At 36.3% G+C, this 16,162-nt stretch overlaps 1 protein-coding gene and 1 non-coding gene across 2 annotated transcripts; both read right to left on the reverse strand.

The window, feature by feature from the left end:
* Positions 1-3,147: 3,147 nt before the first annotated feature.
* Positions 3,148-3,219, reverse strand: TRNAD-GUC (transfer RNA aspartic acid (anticodon GUC)). Its single transcript has one exon. It is a non-coding gene; the product is annotated as a tRNA-Asp (tRNA).
* An 810-nt stretch (positions 3,220-4,029) lies between these two features.
* LOC147567531 (E3 ubiquitin-protein ligase RGLG2-like) lies at positions 4,030-11,927 on the reverse strand. The gene is made up of 13 exons (XM_086654143.1): positions 11,782-11,927; positions 8,427-8,879; positions 7,750-8,107; positions 6,988-7,072; positions 6,770-6,910; positions 6,563-6,676; positions 6,363-6,460; positions 5,693-5,772; positions 5,504-5,609; positions 5,279-5,406; positions 5,028-5,175; positions 4,687-4,743; positions 4,030-4,534 (listed from the first exon to the last, which is right to left on the reverse strand). Exons 3-13 carry the CDS (start codon positions 8,017-8,019, stop codon positions 4,454-4,456), a joined length of 1,308 nt encoding a protein of 435 aa, XP_086510269.1. The 5' UTR covers positions 8,020-8,107; positions 8,427-8,879; positions 11,782-11,927; the 3' UTR covers positions 4,030-4,453.
* Between the last annotated feature and the right edge of the window lie 4,235 nt (positions 11,928-16,162).

Consider the following 16,162-nt stretch of genomic DNA (forward strand, 5'->3'; position numbering starts at 1 on the left):
TCACTCAATTTTTTTTTTGTCTTCAGCTCCCCAAGTATTGTTTTATTTGCAACATCTTGCGACAGCTTTGCAACGCCTTGCAACAACTTTACAACTACTTTGCAATCGCTTCGGAGCGTCTTGCAACACCTTTGTAAAAAAATATTGGATTTTTAACAAAAAAAAATTTAACTTGCCTTTTTACTAAAAAAAAGTTTAAAATTGTGTCTTCGTCCCAATTTCCTGAAAATATATGGCTTCTCTAGGTCCCTTTTGGAATGTTTCCTTACATTTTTTGCATTTTCATAGACAAGGCAATACGTATGGACTTGCGTCTTCCAAGATGTATCTTCCCGATAACCCAATTTCTTTTATCTTGTATAGTCTTTCCTATTTGGAGAATAGCTTAGTCATTGAAGGCTCCTAACCGAATATGGATTTTGCCCACACAATGTCTCCAACCTCGAAGGTTATTTCGTTCACGTTACTCTTGTATTGTCTGGATATCATGTCTTGGTAGGCAAAACTTACTAACTCTTTCTGGTCTTTGACCTCTCTATTAGGTCCATGTTTTCTCTGATCCTTCCTTCGTTGTGTCTTGGGATTAAAGTATTTGAAGCACACACTAAGTTTGCCTATTTCTACATGTCGGGATAATTTTATTCCATAAACCATTTTGTAGGGAGTCTCGCTTGTTGTTCTTCTTGGTGTGGTTCCGTAGGCCTAGACATTAGGGAGTTGTCTTCCTAATTTTTTGTCTTTTTCTTCGCATTTAATTTTTAAATATTGGGTCAGAGTTCGATTAGTTACCTCTACCTAACCGTTGGACTAGGGGTGAGCTACGCTAGCATATATTGCTTTCACTTGGATCTGTCAGGGCAAATCTGCGTCGTTTATATAGGCTTGACTAGGGATGGTAAATCATCGGCTTAAAGGAGTCTACGTGGCATGGCCACTAATAGAATCTTTTTTTATCATTTCAGATATGGTCTTATCTCTAGATATGACAAGCGAAGATCTGACGCTATTTAGCCCTCCGTGTAAGGTAGAACGAAGGTCAAGGTGTCGAGCATTCGTCTACAAACCTCTTATTCCACGTCTCAGGTTGAAAAACTGGTTTGAATCCAACATCTGGCCTTTAAGTCATGATAAAGCTGAAGGTGCCTAGAAAACTCATTTCGACCTCCCATGTCAGGGCCCAGGCGTCGATGCCCTTTCGAGTTCACCTTTATATTGATTTTGTCAATCTCACTCATGTGCGTTGTAGGATTCGGTCGAATTTAGCCGCGAATTACTTCGTAATTCGACGATCGTAGTTGGTTTCTAGCTAAACACTACGACCCCTAAATCAACCGGACTTAATGATCTTCTTCATCAATTGTCCTATCCGACAAATTGCTCGCATTGCATCTTTGGTCGAAGGACATCTCCTTCAATAGCTTCACCCCTTTTTCAATTTGTGTGTCCCAAATTAAAAATGTACTTCATAAACTGAATAGTGCAATCCAATTAATGTGTTGAAATTTGGGAACTAACAAACCAAAAAGCATTTACAGAAGTAAAATTTGGTAAAGACAAAAATGCCCTTAATCTTTCCCTCCCTCAAGATCATCTAGGTACTTCTTCTTTATCCGTACTCAATTTTCTCTTTCTAGAAAAATCCGATTGGATTTAAGACTCGAAGATTTAAATCAATCAATTGATGAAGATAAAAAAATAAGCAAATGAATCTATTTAATGGTCGCAATACCTCTTAATCTTCAAAAGAAACAAAAGTTCTTTATCTGTTTAAAAAAATTTATAAGATTTAATTTCTTCAACGTGAAAAAGAAGAAGGATCTTCAAGTGCCAAACATGGTTGTGACACACTTTTAATCTTCAAATGACGACAACGTGAGGAATTGAAACTTAACCTTTTACACTTCAATTTGATTCAACAATTAATATTTTCTAGAATTTTTACGCAAACAGTATACAATAGCCTGCGAATTGTTTGCCACAGTTTGCAAACTATTTACAAACTGTTTGGAGTGGTCTGCATAGCGTTTGCAATGATATGCAATTTTTTCTAGATTTTTTTTGCCAACAAACTGCAATAGTTTGCAAATTATGTATAGTATTTGCAATTTTTGCAAAGAGTTTGTTGGTGTTCGCGAACAGTTGGCAGTTGTTTGCATCACTTTGCAATTGTTTGCAACAAGGGTGCAACAGGTTGCGGACCATTTACAAATACTTTGTAGCAGGATTGCAATGATTTGCAAAGTGCTTGCAATCTTTTGCAAATTGTTTGCGATAGTTTGCATAAGGGTTGCACTTGATTTTTGTTGAAGCAAAACAATTTGCAATGCTTCACAACAGGAAATCAGGAATGTAACTAAAAATTTGCAATGGCTTGCAACGGATTTGCAATGCTTTGCTACAAGAGATCAGAAAAATAACAAGAAATTTCTCTTAATATAAAACATTGAAAGAATCAGAATTCTCCTTCCATTATTGATTGCAGTCTAATTCACCACGAAATGGTAAGCAAATTGCATAAAATCAGAAAACTAAGTGAGCCTTAATGGAGTTTCTCAATCTAGAATATTTTTATAAAATATTCAACCAAAAAAATCCTAAATAACTCGATTTTCACTTCAATGGATCGTCCATTAGTTTCTTGAACAACATCTTCACTTAAAAATCTTAGCTAGCATCTCTCTCTCTCTCTCTCTCTATCTTCAAAAAGTTACGACCTAGGTTTAGGATGAATTACGAAGGAATAGGCAGGGTAGTTTAGAAATTGCCATTAAACTCATTTCAAATTTTGAAGTCGAAGGCAATTTTGAAAATATAGTTGATTGATAAACCAAAAAAATATATTTTGTCAAAAGAATTCCAACCCAATTTCTAGTTTACAAAATGTAGTCAATAAATTGAAAGATGTAGTCTACAAACAAACAAATGAACAATTGTTAATGCAAGTGAGTGTAACACTGAAAGCGGTGCCCAACCATTAGAACCAAAAAGAAAGCATAGGTGTTGCCAAAAGTGTTTCAAAAGTACTTGTGTGACCAAAAGTACGTACGAACTATTTAAAAGCGTCACCGAAAAAGGCAAGAGGAAAAGTAGAAAATCTCGCTCAACTCTTTAAGCTGGTAATAGAAAACATGTACTAAAAAAAAAGAGCGCCGCTGCCAGGGATCGAACCCGGGTCACCCGCGTGACAGGCGGGAATACTTACCACTATACTACAACGACTTGTTGTTTTAAGTGTCTAATCTAAGCTACTTATGTGTACTTTGCATATCTCTACTAATCGACAGGTGCAATGATTTACTAGGTCGACCATTCCTTGCACGAGCCAATCAACCTGACAACCTCAAGCTGACCATCAAAACAAATGAAGAGATCTGATGAAAGAAGGTTATTATTACCTTGGAAAACCACATTGATAAATCACAGTGCGGTTTTTACCCATTTGCAAAATTTTCATACTTGATTATTTCCATTTGGCATTATTTATTTTTCAACTGGTTAACTATAGTTCTTTTACGAGGATTGGTTCCATTAAACCCTGATTCACTTATGCTGTTCACAAAATCATATATGCATGTGTACTGGTTTTGGAGGTACAAGATTCCATTCAGTTTCGACTTTGTAACAATCACTTGTTATCATTTTTAAGTTTCATGTTCATGATCCATCATTCCATCCTATGTGATGCCCTAAATCCAACCAATACACGATATCATCCTTGTACTACACCTTGGAACGTTAGCTTCTGTTCTTGTGGTGAGTCACTCCTGCCCACGTACAAGGCCTAGTTATGAACTAAGGCTGAGCAGACATGGACCTAATTCAAAACCGATATCTATGGGGCGAAATTGAGGACTCGTTATTAAATGGGTTTGGGTTGCTACATGAGATCCTTGATCATAAACATTCCAATCATCTTCAATTCAAACCGCCTTCATGAAGCTAAATTGACCCTTTTCTCCTTCACTTCTTGCACTCAGCAATCTCATGCAATCATAAAGTCGGATTACGTCATATAACATTGAAACATCGTAAGATCAACCAGTATAAAACTGCTTGAAACCATCTTATTCCTACTTTTAGGCTTACAAGTTGCTCCTGAGAATGCTCTCCATAAATGTATTGAAGCAATTACAGCTGAATAAAGTTCATGGAGTTGGTACATACAGATGCTATTAAGAAACTAAACACAAAAAAACAAGCAAAAAGACGGTGTTAATGTACTATGTACAATGATCGTCATCAGACTTCTGCGAGTATTTCTCGGATTCAACCAAAACACAACATCAGTGGAATTATAGAAAGATGACGACTTCTGCGAGGATTTCTCGGATTCAACCAAAGAGAACATCAGTGGAATTATAGAAAGAATTGCTCGTGATATTAACATATTTTAGAAGCTTTGGTTACCAGTATTTTTTTGAAGTAAAATACCAAGGGAACGACAGGAACGAGTTTAGTAGAGCTTTATTCTTGTTTGGATAGGAGTTCGGCAAATTGGACATAACTGAAGATCTTGTCCGCAATCACAGCACGTCTGTAAGGGAAAAAAAATAAACAGAACTTCTATTATGTAATATGATATAAGTTTGGTTTTAAGCCATCATTTATGTATGGAATGAAGAAACTCATATAAAGAGTAACAGAGAAAGTTGCTCTGAAAAGAGAATTTGTGTTGAGAAATTCCACCTGATGTCCACAACCAAATGCCATATTCTTCGGGTCGGTGAGACAAATTGGACAGACCTGAACCAAATCCATGAGAAAGATTAGTGATATATGTAACTGCATTAAAGAAAACCGAGCCTCTAAGAAACATTTCTCAAATTTTTAGATCAAGTAATTGCTTGTCATTATACTTTGAGTAAATGAGTCCCCACCTTAATTTTCTAAAGAAAATGTTACTATTATAAAATAAAATGCGCATGCCACAATATGGAAGTGTTGGCTAATATTAGGGAATAGAGAGCAGAATAAAACAGGGGAAGGAAAATATGTAGTGAAGTGAAGAGCTTCTACGGTTATTGTACCTTATTATCGGAATCCGAACTTGTAGGTGGAGCTGTACCTACGCTCTGCCTGGAACTGCTGGACTGAGTAGGTTTAGATTTGGAAGAAACTGCTCCATAAAGAGGTGGAGGAAGACAAACTCTTGGTGAAGATGTCTTGTTTCTACACCTGTTTGATCATACGACACAAGAATTTATGTACAAGAATTGAAGTTCAAGAGGAGGCAAAAGACAGCAACCAGAACAAGTAACAAGATAGGATTCCTAATTACCCCAACAAACTGAGTTCTAATGTCGCTTTATATTGCGAAGGGATTTCCATCAAGGCTGCAAGAGCAAACTCCGTCTCTTTTCTTGCCACAGGCACATTTTTCGACATAATTTCTGTGAAGTTCACAAACTAGAGAGAAAAAACAAACTAGCCCTTGTAAAAAAGAATCAGCAAAACAGTAAACTAGGGTAGCAATCAGTTTGGAGTAATACAATTTGATGCTTACCTGGAAATTGTCGAAGGCACGAGCAGGTATGTTATCGTCAAATTCTCTCATCATGTCCCAAGGCCCATCTCCAACTCCAACTAAAATAATCGACAAGGGGTACTCGCTGGAAACAACATCAGTATTGAGATGGGTTCTCAAAAGAAAATAGAAATAGATGGTCAGAAACTGAAGGAGCGAAATATCGACCTTGCTTTTACAATGGCTTCAACTGTCTTTTGCTCCTGTGGGCTTAGCCGTCCATGTTCAGTATCAACACTTCTTGTAACCTATGATAATCAACGAGATTCATCGTGATTAAAACAATTAGTCTGCTTTTATTTTTAAGTTTTTCATGTTACCACTTTGACGTTTTCAATGACGGACTACCCTTCCGTTTCAAATATTTCAGTGCACTCTACATCCACCATAAACGCAAAATCTCTTCTTCATTCTCCCAGTTTAGTTTTAGAACTACATTACTTCTAATTCCGAGTGAATTAGCAATAAGAACTGAAGATTTCTAAAGAAGATACCTATATCCTCAGAAGAACATCGATAAACTTAGTAGATTGAATCATTGATCAATTATAAGACTTATACTTATTTTCCTTATAAAATGGCAAAAACTGATATTTGATCTGCCTAGAATTCTAAAATGCCTAGATGTCCAAAAAAGCCTAGAAAATTTCTACCAATTCACATTTATTGTCAGGACTCCAGTAGTAATTAATCATTTAAGTGAGCCAGTTGATATATAGAAGCGTAGGAGTTAAGCCAACAGTCTTACTGCATGAGCATCACACACCATGCATACTCAAGCAATTTATTCATGAACTAATATTAAAACATGGTGATGGAAGTTATAACTTATAAGTACCTGTCCATCAGCAATTATCAACAAAACGTGGTACTGGCCACCACTTTCATTGACAATAGTTGTAGCCATTTCAATAATGGGGGCAAATGATGTCGGCCCTGCCACAAGAAAGTGATAAAAATAAGCCAGAATAAAACCTCCAGAAGTTAGTCATAGCTTTATAATGATGATAATGGGGATAGAAGCCTTAAGGAAATCACCTGCCAGCCTTAGGTGTGGCACAATCTCTCTATACCGTGTCATTGCTTGCTCAAATCCACTACAGGGTTCCTCCTCTGCGTAGAAGCTAAAGACATCTTGATCGTGGGTAGACGCTGCAGAAATATAGCAATACATTTCCACGTCAAATTCTAAGTACTTAAAAAGTATATTACAAATGGACAAAATCTGCAACTTTACGAAACTACCATCTCCAAATCCAAAGCAAGGTATCAAGTTATCCTCGTCGAAAGCAGATAGCGTTCTTCCAATAATAGATATTGCTTGTTCATAGGGATTTTTGGTGTCTCCAATGCGATGCAAGCACTGTTTGTTGAATGACCTTGTACCTGAACCCAGAAAATTGGTTAGTCTGTTGAACTGCAAATCCATATAAGAAGTTCCAGGTGGCTTAGATAGGAAAGACCTGTCCACTCATTGCTTTTTGTGAAATCGATTCCGACAATTAGATTAGAAGACTCGAGACCAGCTTGTGCAAGAGCTTGAGTAACCTGCAAAAATAAGATTATGTTAGCAATCCTCATCAATTAATGTACTTGTTAGATCAAGTCATAGAGTCAGCATCATTTGTAAAGCTCCATATGGTAAGGCAATCTAAAAATTTTAATAAAATAACTGGAAAACGGGAAAAGTAAGTTAAGAAATGTATTTTGCGAAATAAATAACAAAACAACGAGAGATATTCTAAATAAGAATTCTATGTAGTTTGAACACGTAATATGGTCAATCCAATGAGATTATGTAAACACGTTTATTATAGAACAAGACCACCAGAGCAGTGTCTTAAGACATAAGACTGAGTTAATAGTTCTAAGAGGTCGAGTGTCGATACCCCTCTGCATCATGCACCTATTAAGAAAGGAAGTGTATAATAGAATAGGAATCTCATTTCGAGAGTAATGAAGCATCTATAGTGCCTTCGGAGATCTAAAAATATACCAATTGCCATAAAAAAACTCATTCTCCATGACCGATCAAAATAGTCACTAAATATATCGTGTAAGGAGTCCCAACAACACTGAAGTGCGGGAGACCATTAAAAGGCCCAGAATATCAAAACCGACTGATTTCACTACAAACTCATTTAAGGATATTATTAATCTCAACATCAGCGATAATATCTCAAACGTGGCATCAAATATAAACGTAACAACCCTAATTGGATTACCTGATCCAAAGAACTGTAGTTGTCCGCTATCCTCGAATACTTCCTCTCCAACTTCTTTTTCTGAGCTCCACCAGTTTGAGGAGCATAATTTTGAGGTGGAGGCGGAGGTGCATAACTTGGTGTGGTCCCATAGTTGTATTGAGGAGCATTATTTTGGTCTTGCGAAACATAAGCAGGTGGTGGATACCCCTGATGACTCCATGAAGAAGCCCTACTAAACGAAGACGAATATCGTCTAGAACTCGACCCTTTTGAAAACTTACCACCCATCAATAACCTATAATCTTTCTCCTACTCCAATTCTCACCAAAACTCTTGTAAAACCCTTACAGAAAAGTGAAACTACAGATCTAAAACCCTACACATGAAAAACAACAAACTTCAAAACCAAAAAAAAAATAAGAACTCAACCATAAGAACATAAATTTAACTACATCTTTGTTATCTCGGACTATAATGCAAATGACTTGTGAAGCTATAAACACTCAACTGAAAGAGTTGTAAAGAAAGTCAATTTGTTAGCAATCATTTCAAACTTACCTACATTTTAGCAAGATTTTCACAACTTCAATTAGGCATAAAGTTTCTATTCTATGAATTCTATTATGAAACATTCACCAAATTCACAGATAACCGACACGATTTTTTATTAGATCGAAGTAAATTAAGGACTATACCTTCTGGATTTCACTCTTCAGTTACTGAGATGAGTATCAGAACATTTCTTCCAGATCGGTGTGATTTGTAGTAAAACCTAATTGCAGCAGTGTAGTTCTTAAGTTCTGCAATTAGGTTTTCCACGCAGTTTTAGAAAGAGAAAGAGTAGAGAGAGAGAGAGAGAGCTTGTAGTCGTAGGAATAGCGGATAGTAATGATTTAAGAAATTTGAGCAGTAAAAGCAAGCGGTGATGAAGAGATAGAGCAATATAGGAAAAGGGATATGAACTTTGAGATAAAGTGATTTTTTTTTTTTTTTGTTGAAAGTTGAGATAAAGTGATTGATACTAGTAATAATGGTAACCGGTTAGGTCGAGGAAGTTTCCTTTTTGGCGGAAAAGTAAAATTCCTTTTCCCCAAAGTGCTTATTACTAGACAAGTGAAACCAAGATGATTCAAAGTGAATTCTTTTGGCTTTTTTTTTTTTTTTTTTGAGTTAATTCCTATTTGGCCCCCTACTTTGTGACCAGCTTCTTTTGTAGCCCCCTGTTTTCGATAAATTCAAATTTGGTCCCCTATTTTCATGTAAATGCCATAACTACCCCTTCCATTAATATATTTTCAAAATAAACTTGATTAGTAAATATCTCTCTCCACCTCACTTCCACCTCACATCCCTCTCCACCACACATGTCTCTCCACCTCACCTCTCTCAACACCTCACCTATTTCTTCTCCGACGAAGGTCGCCGACCGGAAAATTTTCTGGCCGGCGACCTTCAACGTAAAAAAAAAAAACACAACTGTATCTAACTTCCTAACCCTAGTTTTCTCTCACTACAAATCAGGTTTTTTTTCTCTCACTAAAAACTATTGTTTTTTCATGTTTAAACTATAGTTTTCTCTCACAACAATATTTTCCAAATCGAATTTACTATCGACATTAACAAAAACACCTTCCTTTGCAGCAAGAACCAGGTCCTCTAACAGCTTACCATTTCCATTAAAGATATACCTGAAAAACAAGTGAAGAACTGAAATCAAACAGATTTTTATGTTGAATATGTTCAATTAACCCAAAACCAGATCAAATTAGTTAAAGAATATGCAATTTCAGATTAAACAGGACAAATTCATGAATATATCTCTGAAATCATCAACTACAAAGTCAATTACCTGATGATTACTATATATCAAATTGCACCCAAACCCAGAAAAAAAGTTGTGGACTTGCATATGTTAACTGAACTTTTTCATGATAATGACTCCGAAATTCGTGACTTAACTCAGTAAATTGGGTTTTTTTCCTGTATAAAAAAAATTGGGATTTTAGGATTTTACCTGGTATGATCAAACCCAGCTTTATGTGCCAATCTCAATTCACTTCCATACCTAGTTTTCTCTCACTACAAACTAGGTTTGTTTATCTCACTAAAAACTATAGTTTCTTCATGTTCAAAGATTATGGTTTCTTCACAAGTACGACGGATTAACAATAATTCTCGAAAGGGTTAAACTTACCTGTACTCGTAAGTGTCGTCGAAATACTTCTCAGAGTACTGGATCTGACCCATTTTGTTTTGATCGCTTTGAAGAGAGAACAAAAATACCGAGAATTATATAGTTGAATCTGCAAATCAAACCGATTTTGATCAATAAAATTGTAAAAACCCTAAAATGGAATTGAGATAAGAGATAGAGAGAGAGAGAGAAAGTACTTACTGAAATTGTTTTGCCTTAACGTGATTGAATGAATGGAATTTAATAAAAGAGTTAATTCCTATATGGCCCCCTACTTTGTGACCAGCTTCCTTTATGGCCCCCTTTTTTTCGTAAATTCAAATATGGCCCCCTATTTTTATGTAAATGGCGTAAATACCCTTCCTAATTTCTAAATAAAATATTAAAAACATAATTATTTCCACCTCACCTCTCTCTCTCTCCACCTCATCTCTCTCTCTATCTCTCTCCATCTCACCCCTCTCTCCACTTAACCTCCCTCTTTCTCTCTCCACCTCACTCTGTCTTCTCCGATTAAGTTCGCCGGCCGGAAAAAATTTTCCAGCCGGCGACCTTAAAAAAAAAAAAATCTCATCCCTCTTTGTCTTCTCCTTAAAAAAAAAAAAAACTCTCATCTCTCTCTCTCTCAAAAGATTCCGGCGAAGGGGTTACCCTTCGCCGGAATCTGTTGAACCAGACCTAACAGACCTTCAGATCTGTTCCGAACAGACCTTCGAAGGTCTGTTCCGAGCAGACCTTCGAAGGTCTGCTCGGAACAGATTCCGGCGAAGGGTAACCCCTTCGCCGGAATCTTTTGAGAGAGAGAGAGATGAGAGTTTTTTTTTTTTTTAAGGTCGCCGGCAGGAAACTTTTCCGGCCGGCGACCTTGCCGGAGAAGAGGGAGAGGTGGAAACTGGAAAGAGAGAGAGAAAAAAAAGGTGGAGAGAGAGAGGAGGAAAGAGAGAGAGAGAGAGAAAGAGAAAGAAAAGTGGAGAGAGAGAGGTGAGGTGGAGAGATGTGAGGTGGAGATAGAGGTGAGGTGGAAATGAGGTGGAATGTATTCAATATTATTTTGAAAAATTATGAATAGGAAGGACAATCAGGACATTTACTTGAAAATAGGGGGCTATATTTGAATTAACGAAAAAAAGGGGGCCAAAAAGGAAGCTGGTCACAAAGTAGGGGGCCATATAGGAATTAACTCTTAATAAAAATGAACCCTATCCGATGAAAGAAACACAAATAGTAGGGGTATTTTGATTTCTATCTACAACCCTCTCATAGATACTTCACTTGAAGAAACTGAAAGCATTATTCTAAAGTCTTATTCACCCAAATGTGTTTAATGAAGAGGTTTCTCTTAAACTCTTCTACTATTATTTAAGGTAAAGGGTCTATATATTTTGCAATTGGCAGTCATTATCATAGCCAAAATCAGAGAAAAACATGAAGAAACTATAGTTTTTAGTGAGAGAAAAAAACCTGGTTTGTAGTGAGAGAAAACTAGGGTTAGGAAGTTAGATACAGTTGTGTTGTTTTTTCTTTTTAGATATAGTTGTGTTGTTTTTTCTTTTTATGTTGAAGGTCGCCGGCCGGAAAATTATATCTACTAATTAAGTTTAGAATATATTTTCCGGCCGGTGACCTTCGTTGGAGAAGAAATAGGTGAGGTGGAGAGACATGTGCGGTGGAGAGGGATGTGAGGTGGAAGTGAGGTGGAGAGAGATATCTACTAATTAAGTTTATTTTGAAAATATATTAATGGGAGGGGTAGTTGTGACATTTACATGAAAATAGGGGGCCAAAATTGAATTTACAGAAAACAGGGGGCCATAAAAGAAGCTGGTCACAAAGTAGGGGGCCAAATAGGAATTAACTCTTTTTTTTCCAAGTCGGAATCAATTTTTTTTTTCAAGACAAAGTCGGAATCAAAATTTGAGAGTGATTATTGATCCCTAAGAATTCTTGATGTATATTGATTTTGGGTCTTCGTACACGACTTAAATTCAAACAAGTCTGCCTCATAGAAAGAGAAAGAAAAAACTGACACTCGCTCATTTAAAGGTCGGTTTTTGAGAAAATAAAGGTCGGTGTTTTCGGGTTACAAATTTTTAGGTGGAAACAAATCTAATTTGTAACCTTTTGTATTCTCCAAACATCACACACCACTAATTCCGGCGTGTTTGTTTTCTCTCTCTAAGATCTCTCTCTCTGATCTCTCTGTAGTTTTTATCAGTTGTTTCAATTAAGAAACAAATTAGTTTTTTAAGATCAAATAGATAAGCATCTGGATTTACTGGTAAATAAGACAAGAAAACTAACCCAAACCCTTAAATCTTTGTGATATTAGTAAGTAAATTCCAATAAAGAACTGAAGCAAATAAACAATAATTTCGGATTCTGGGTTTTCATATAATCATTGATAAGTAACATACTTTCAAGAGCGATGTGAAGTGATTAATTGAAGTACTAACTAGATTCGTCATTTTATACCCTATTTGTGTTGGAACCAGAGCCGATTCTGGCTCGACCCGACTCGTCAAACTTTGAAACGGAATGCTCCATTGCATTCGTCTCGTTGATATCTTCAACTTAGATCCAAAAATCACTGAAAACCGATTTCGGATGAATGACAAATTCAAGTTTAAAGTTTGGACGAAAATCGGTTAAGTTAGGGACTAAAACGTCAAAAGAGACAAGTTAGATTGGGGACATTTGAGCGAAGCAAGCACGTCCAAATCTGGACGGCTCGCGTTCACTCCGCGGGATTTCACAAGATTTGAAGATCGCGCATTAGGGGCAATCGCTATAGCTTCGGGCTACGACTAGAAGCGTTGGATCCTTGCGGATTCAACAACCCGCGTTAACCCAGCGTCGAGACACGAGTAGAATTTCTCTAGATCCTAATCTGACGATTATGTATATGTTCTGTTGGGCACATTTCGGGTTGGATCAAACGCCATCCAACGGTGCGCGTTTTCTCCGAGCTTTTTAATCAAATTCGACGCTCTAGAAGTTTGCCAACATAAACAGTTACGTAACCAACCATTCCCAAGAGTTATGTCCCAAAATTTTGGGACATATCCCAAAAAATTAATGGGCGTGTCCTAAAATGAAATGCCTGTTCGATTCCTATACAAATAACCCAAACTCATTCCAAAATTCATTTAATTCATTTTCTTCTCTTCTAGAACAGTATTCTGGTATGTGTCTGGAATATAAATCTGATTTTAGAAGTATTCTGGTTTGTGTTTGGAATTTCGAAAACAGGAGTACCTAGTGAAGTATAATATTCAAGTGTCTAGAAGACCCATTCGCATCAGTCCAAAAGCTTATATTATTTACGAAGGTTCGCCCCCTTTCAGAATATAGAAGTACCATCTTAAATTCTGGAAGGATAGTCGTTGTATCCCGAAGGCATACACCTTAACTTTTGGTACTGTTACAGGGGTGTAAAATGTCTTAAGGAAAGAGAATTTATTCTCGCCTCTACTCTATTAATTTTTATCTAACTCGGTTAATCCGAAAGAATGAATATTGATAAATCATTGTTCGCTTATCGTCTATCTCTCTATAAATTAGAGAAAGAAAACTATGTCTTAATCAAGAGGATAGAGAGATCGACTTATCTACTTCTAACCAGAGAAACAACAATTTGTTGATGAAGAAGAATTCTTCCATGATCATTCCTTGAAGACGACGAAATTGTAGTTAGAAAACCCCTCTTAAATCTCTTAACTCATTTTCCTTATTCTTTCTTTGATTTCTCCATTAAAACTCTCTCTCTCTCTAAACAAAGAACAGGTTGGAATTTCGTTCTTAACAGATTGGAGAGCGAGAGAGAATCTGAGAGGGAGAGATGAAGAATAAGGTGTGTTTGGAAAAAAAATTAAACTTTTCAACTCTAATAAATTTTGTACCCAAAACACCGACCCATTTAAATTCTGGTTTGGAAAAACACTTTTTTTTTTTTTTTTTTTTTTTTATCTTCTTCACCATTACCACCACCACTTTCATTGAACACCAGCACCATTTTCGCCTTTTTCTAGAGGAAGTCTTTTGTCATCGGTAGCTCTTTCTTGCAGAAGAACGACCAACGGGTTTGAGATCTAGATGGTTTATGGAATTGAATCCTCTCATAGCCGTTTTTAGGAGAGAGGTTGAGCTTTCCATTGAAGAGAGAGATCATTGTGGTTTCTCTTTCTGCCCTCTTTGGAAAGAGTACAAAAGATGATATATATAGTGCAAGAAGAATATGAATAGACAAATAGAATTAACAGCCCGACATATGATTAATTAATCTTTTTTGAGGTAAAATTGATAATTGGAATGAGAGCAAAATTGTAATCTAGTCATGGAGTTGGACCACCATCTAAAATTTTACTACTTTTTTACGTCCAAATCCACATTTATGCAGAAACTAGATGAGACAAGGCATATGTTGCTACTCATTTTCTGAACTTTGATCATATACACCAAGATCTGTTCTTGCTTTCGCGTTGTAAAGTTGTTAGGTACTGTTGTAGCTCACTCACAACAAAGTAATTGTTTTAACTTATATATAATTTGTGTACAAATGAGATATAATTAAATAATAATCTAAACAATTAATCAAGGAGGTTAGCAAATCACGACACATTTTACATTTTATTAGTTAGGGTTATTTCCCAAATAGCTCCCAACTTTGTGACCGGTTTCCTGCCTAGCCCCCTACTTTGTCAAAAATACCCAGATGACCTCCTTTTTCAGATTCCGTCATAACACCGTTAACCAGTCACTATTTCTCTCTCCTCCATCTCATAACCTCTCTCTGCCAACTCACTTTCTCGCCACCTCATCGTCTTCACCGGCGAAGGTCGCGGTCGACCAATTTTCCAACCGGCGACCTTCAAACATAAAAAAAAACTTTCTCCCTCTAAAAATTTTTTTAAAAAAAATCTCACTTCTCTCTCTAGATATGGTGAACCAGATCTAGGGCCTGGGAACAGACCATTGAAGGTCTGTTCGCAGACCCTACCAGATCTAGAGAGAGGGGATAGGTATTTTTTTTTAATTTTTTTTAGAGAGAGAGAGGAGAGAGATATTTCTTTTTTTATGTTTGAAGGTCGCCGACCGGAAAATTGGCCGACCGGAAAATTGGCCCGCCGGCGACCTTCGCCGGTGAAAATGATGAGGTGGCGAGAAAGTGAGGTGGCAGAGAGAGGTTATGAGATGGAGGAGAGAGAAATAATGACTGGTTAACGGTGTTATAACGGAATCTGAAAAAGGGAGCCATCTGGGTATTTTTGACAAAGTAGGGGGCTAGACAGGAAACCGGTCACAAAGTTGGGGGCTATTTGGGAAATAACCTTATTAGTTATTACTTCAAAAATAAGGATTCAAAAATGTAGACTCCAGTCAACATTTGGTTGCCCAAGTGGTTGATAGTGTTGACATAAATTCTAAAATTATGGAAATTCAAGGTTCAATGTCCAAAGGAGGTAGAATCTATAGTTATTGAATTTAAGTTATTAAAAGTATAAATAATGTTATAAGTTTGTCGGGCTTTAGGCTCTATGTTGTTGGGTTTTAAGCCTCTTTCTTTATTAGTTTAACTTAGGCAGTTATCATCACAACTTCATGATACATCAATGTTTTGTAATGACTAATGTAGATCGTAATCGATATTTTTTTAAAAAAAAGAAAATATTCGCTCCATTGTTTTCACTTGCTAAAGCATGGTGATTAATGAGAACTATTGTTTTTATAATTATTTTATTAGTGGAAGAAGAAAAAGTTTAAAACATAAAAAATATAACCAAAACGTTGGTATGACAAAATGGCTTAATGATAGCATATGTGTAAATAAACCAGTTTAATTTGGGTTAGTTCTAACCTTCAATTTGGAACGACCCGAAAAGCTCACTCATCAAAGATGATGAGTATCATTTTAGATTGAAAGGGTACAAAGAGAAATAAAACATTTACATTTATCATTAATTTTGTTTGACGAAATTATGGCCTGGAAGTGTTTGATTGGAGAAAATGGATCAAATGTTCAAGTTGGTCAAAATTTAGGCTCAAATTGGGATTAACCTAAAATAAATTCAATATGAATATACTCAATGAAATGTTGAATCTTAAAAAACTTAGAGCATCTCGAATAGACTTTCAACATATTCGAAAAAAATAGTGTCTCACTGGATTTTTAGAGTTTTGTTATAAAAACATATATAATGTAGCATTATATTAAACACTCGATGATGATGTGGATGTAGT

The sequence above is a fragment of the Eschscholzia californica genome, unplaced genomic scaffold (assembly GCF_041429995.1).
Source record: "Eschscholzia californica isolate CP2 unplaced genomic scaffold, dmEscCali1.0.p SCAF_1, whole genome shotgun sequence".
NCBI classification, from domain to species: Eukaryota; Viridiplantae; Streptophyta; class Magnoliopsida; order Ranunculales; family Papaveraceae; genus Eschscholzia; species Eschscholzia californica.

Bases quoted from the DNA above. Each gene is read 5' to 3' on its own strand.
- LOC147567531 (XM_086654143.1), bottom strand. From the start codon at position 8,019: ATGGGTGGTAAGTTTTCAAAAGGGTCGAGTTCTAGACGATATTCGTCT. The intron at 7,073-7,749 runs GTAATCCAATTA...TTATTTTTGCAG, and splicing joins ACTACAGTTCTTTGGATCAG to GTTACTCAAGCTCTTGCACA. The intron at 5,176-5,278 runs GTAATTAGGAAT...ATGATCAAACAG, and splicing joins TTAGAACTCAGTTTGTTGGG to GTGTAGAAACAAGACATCTT.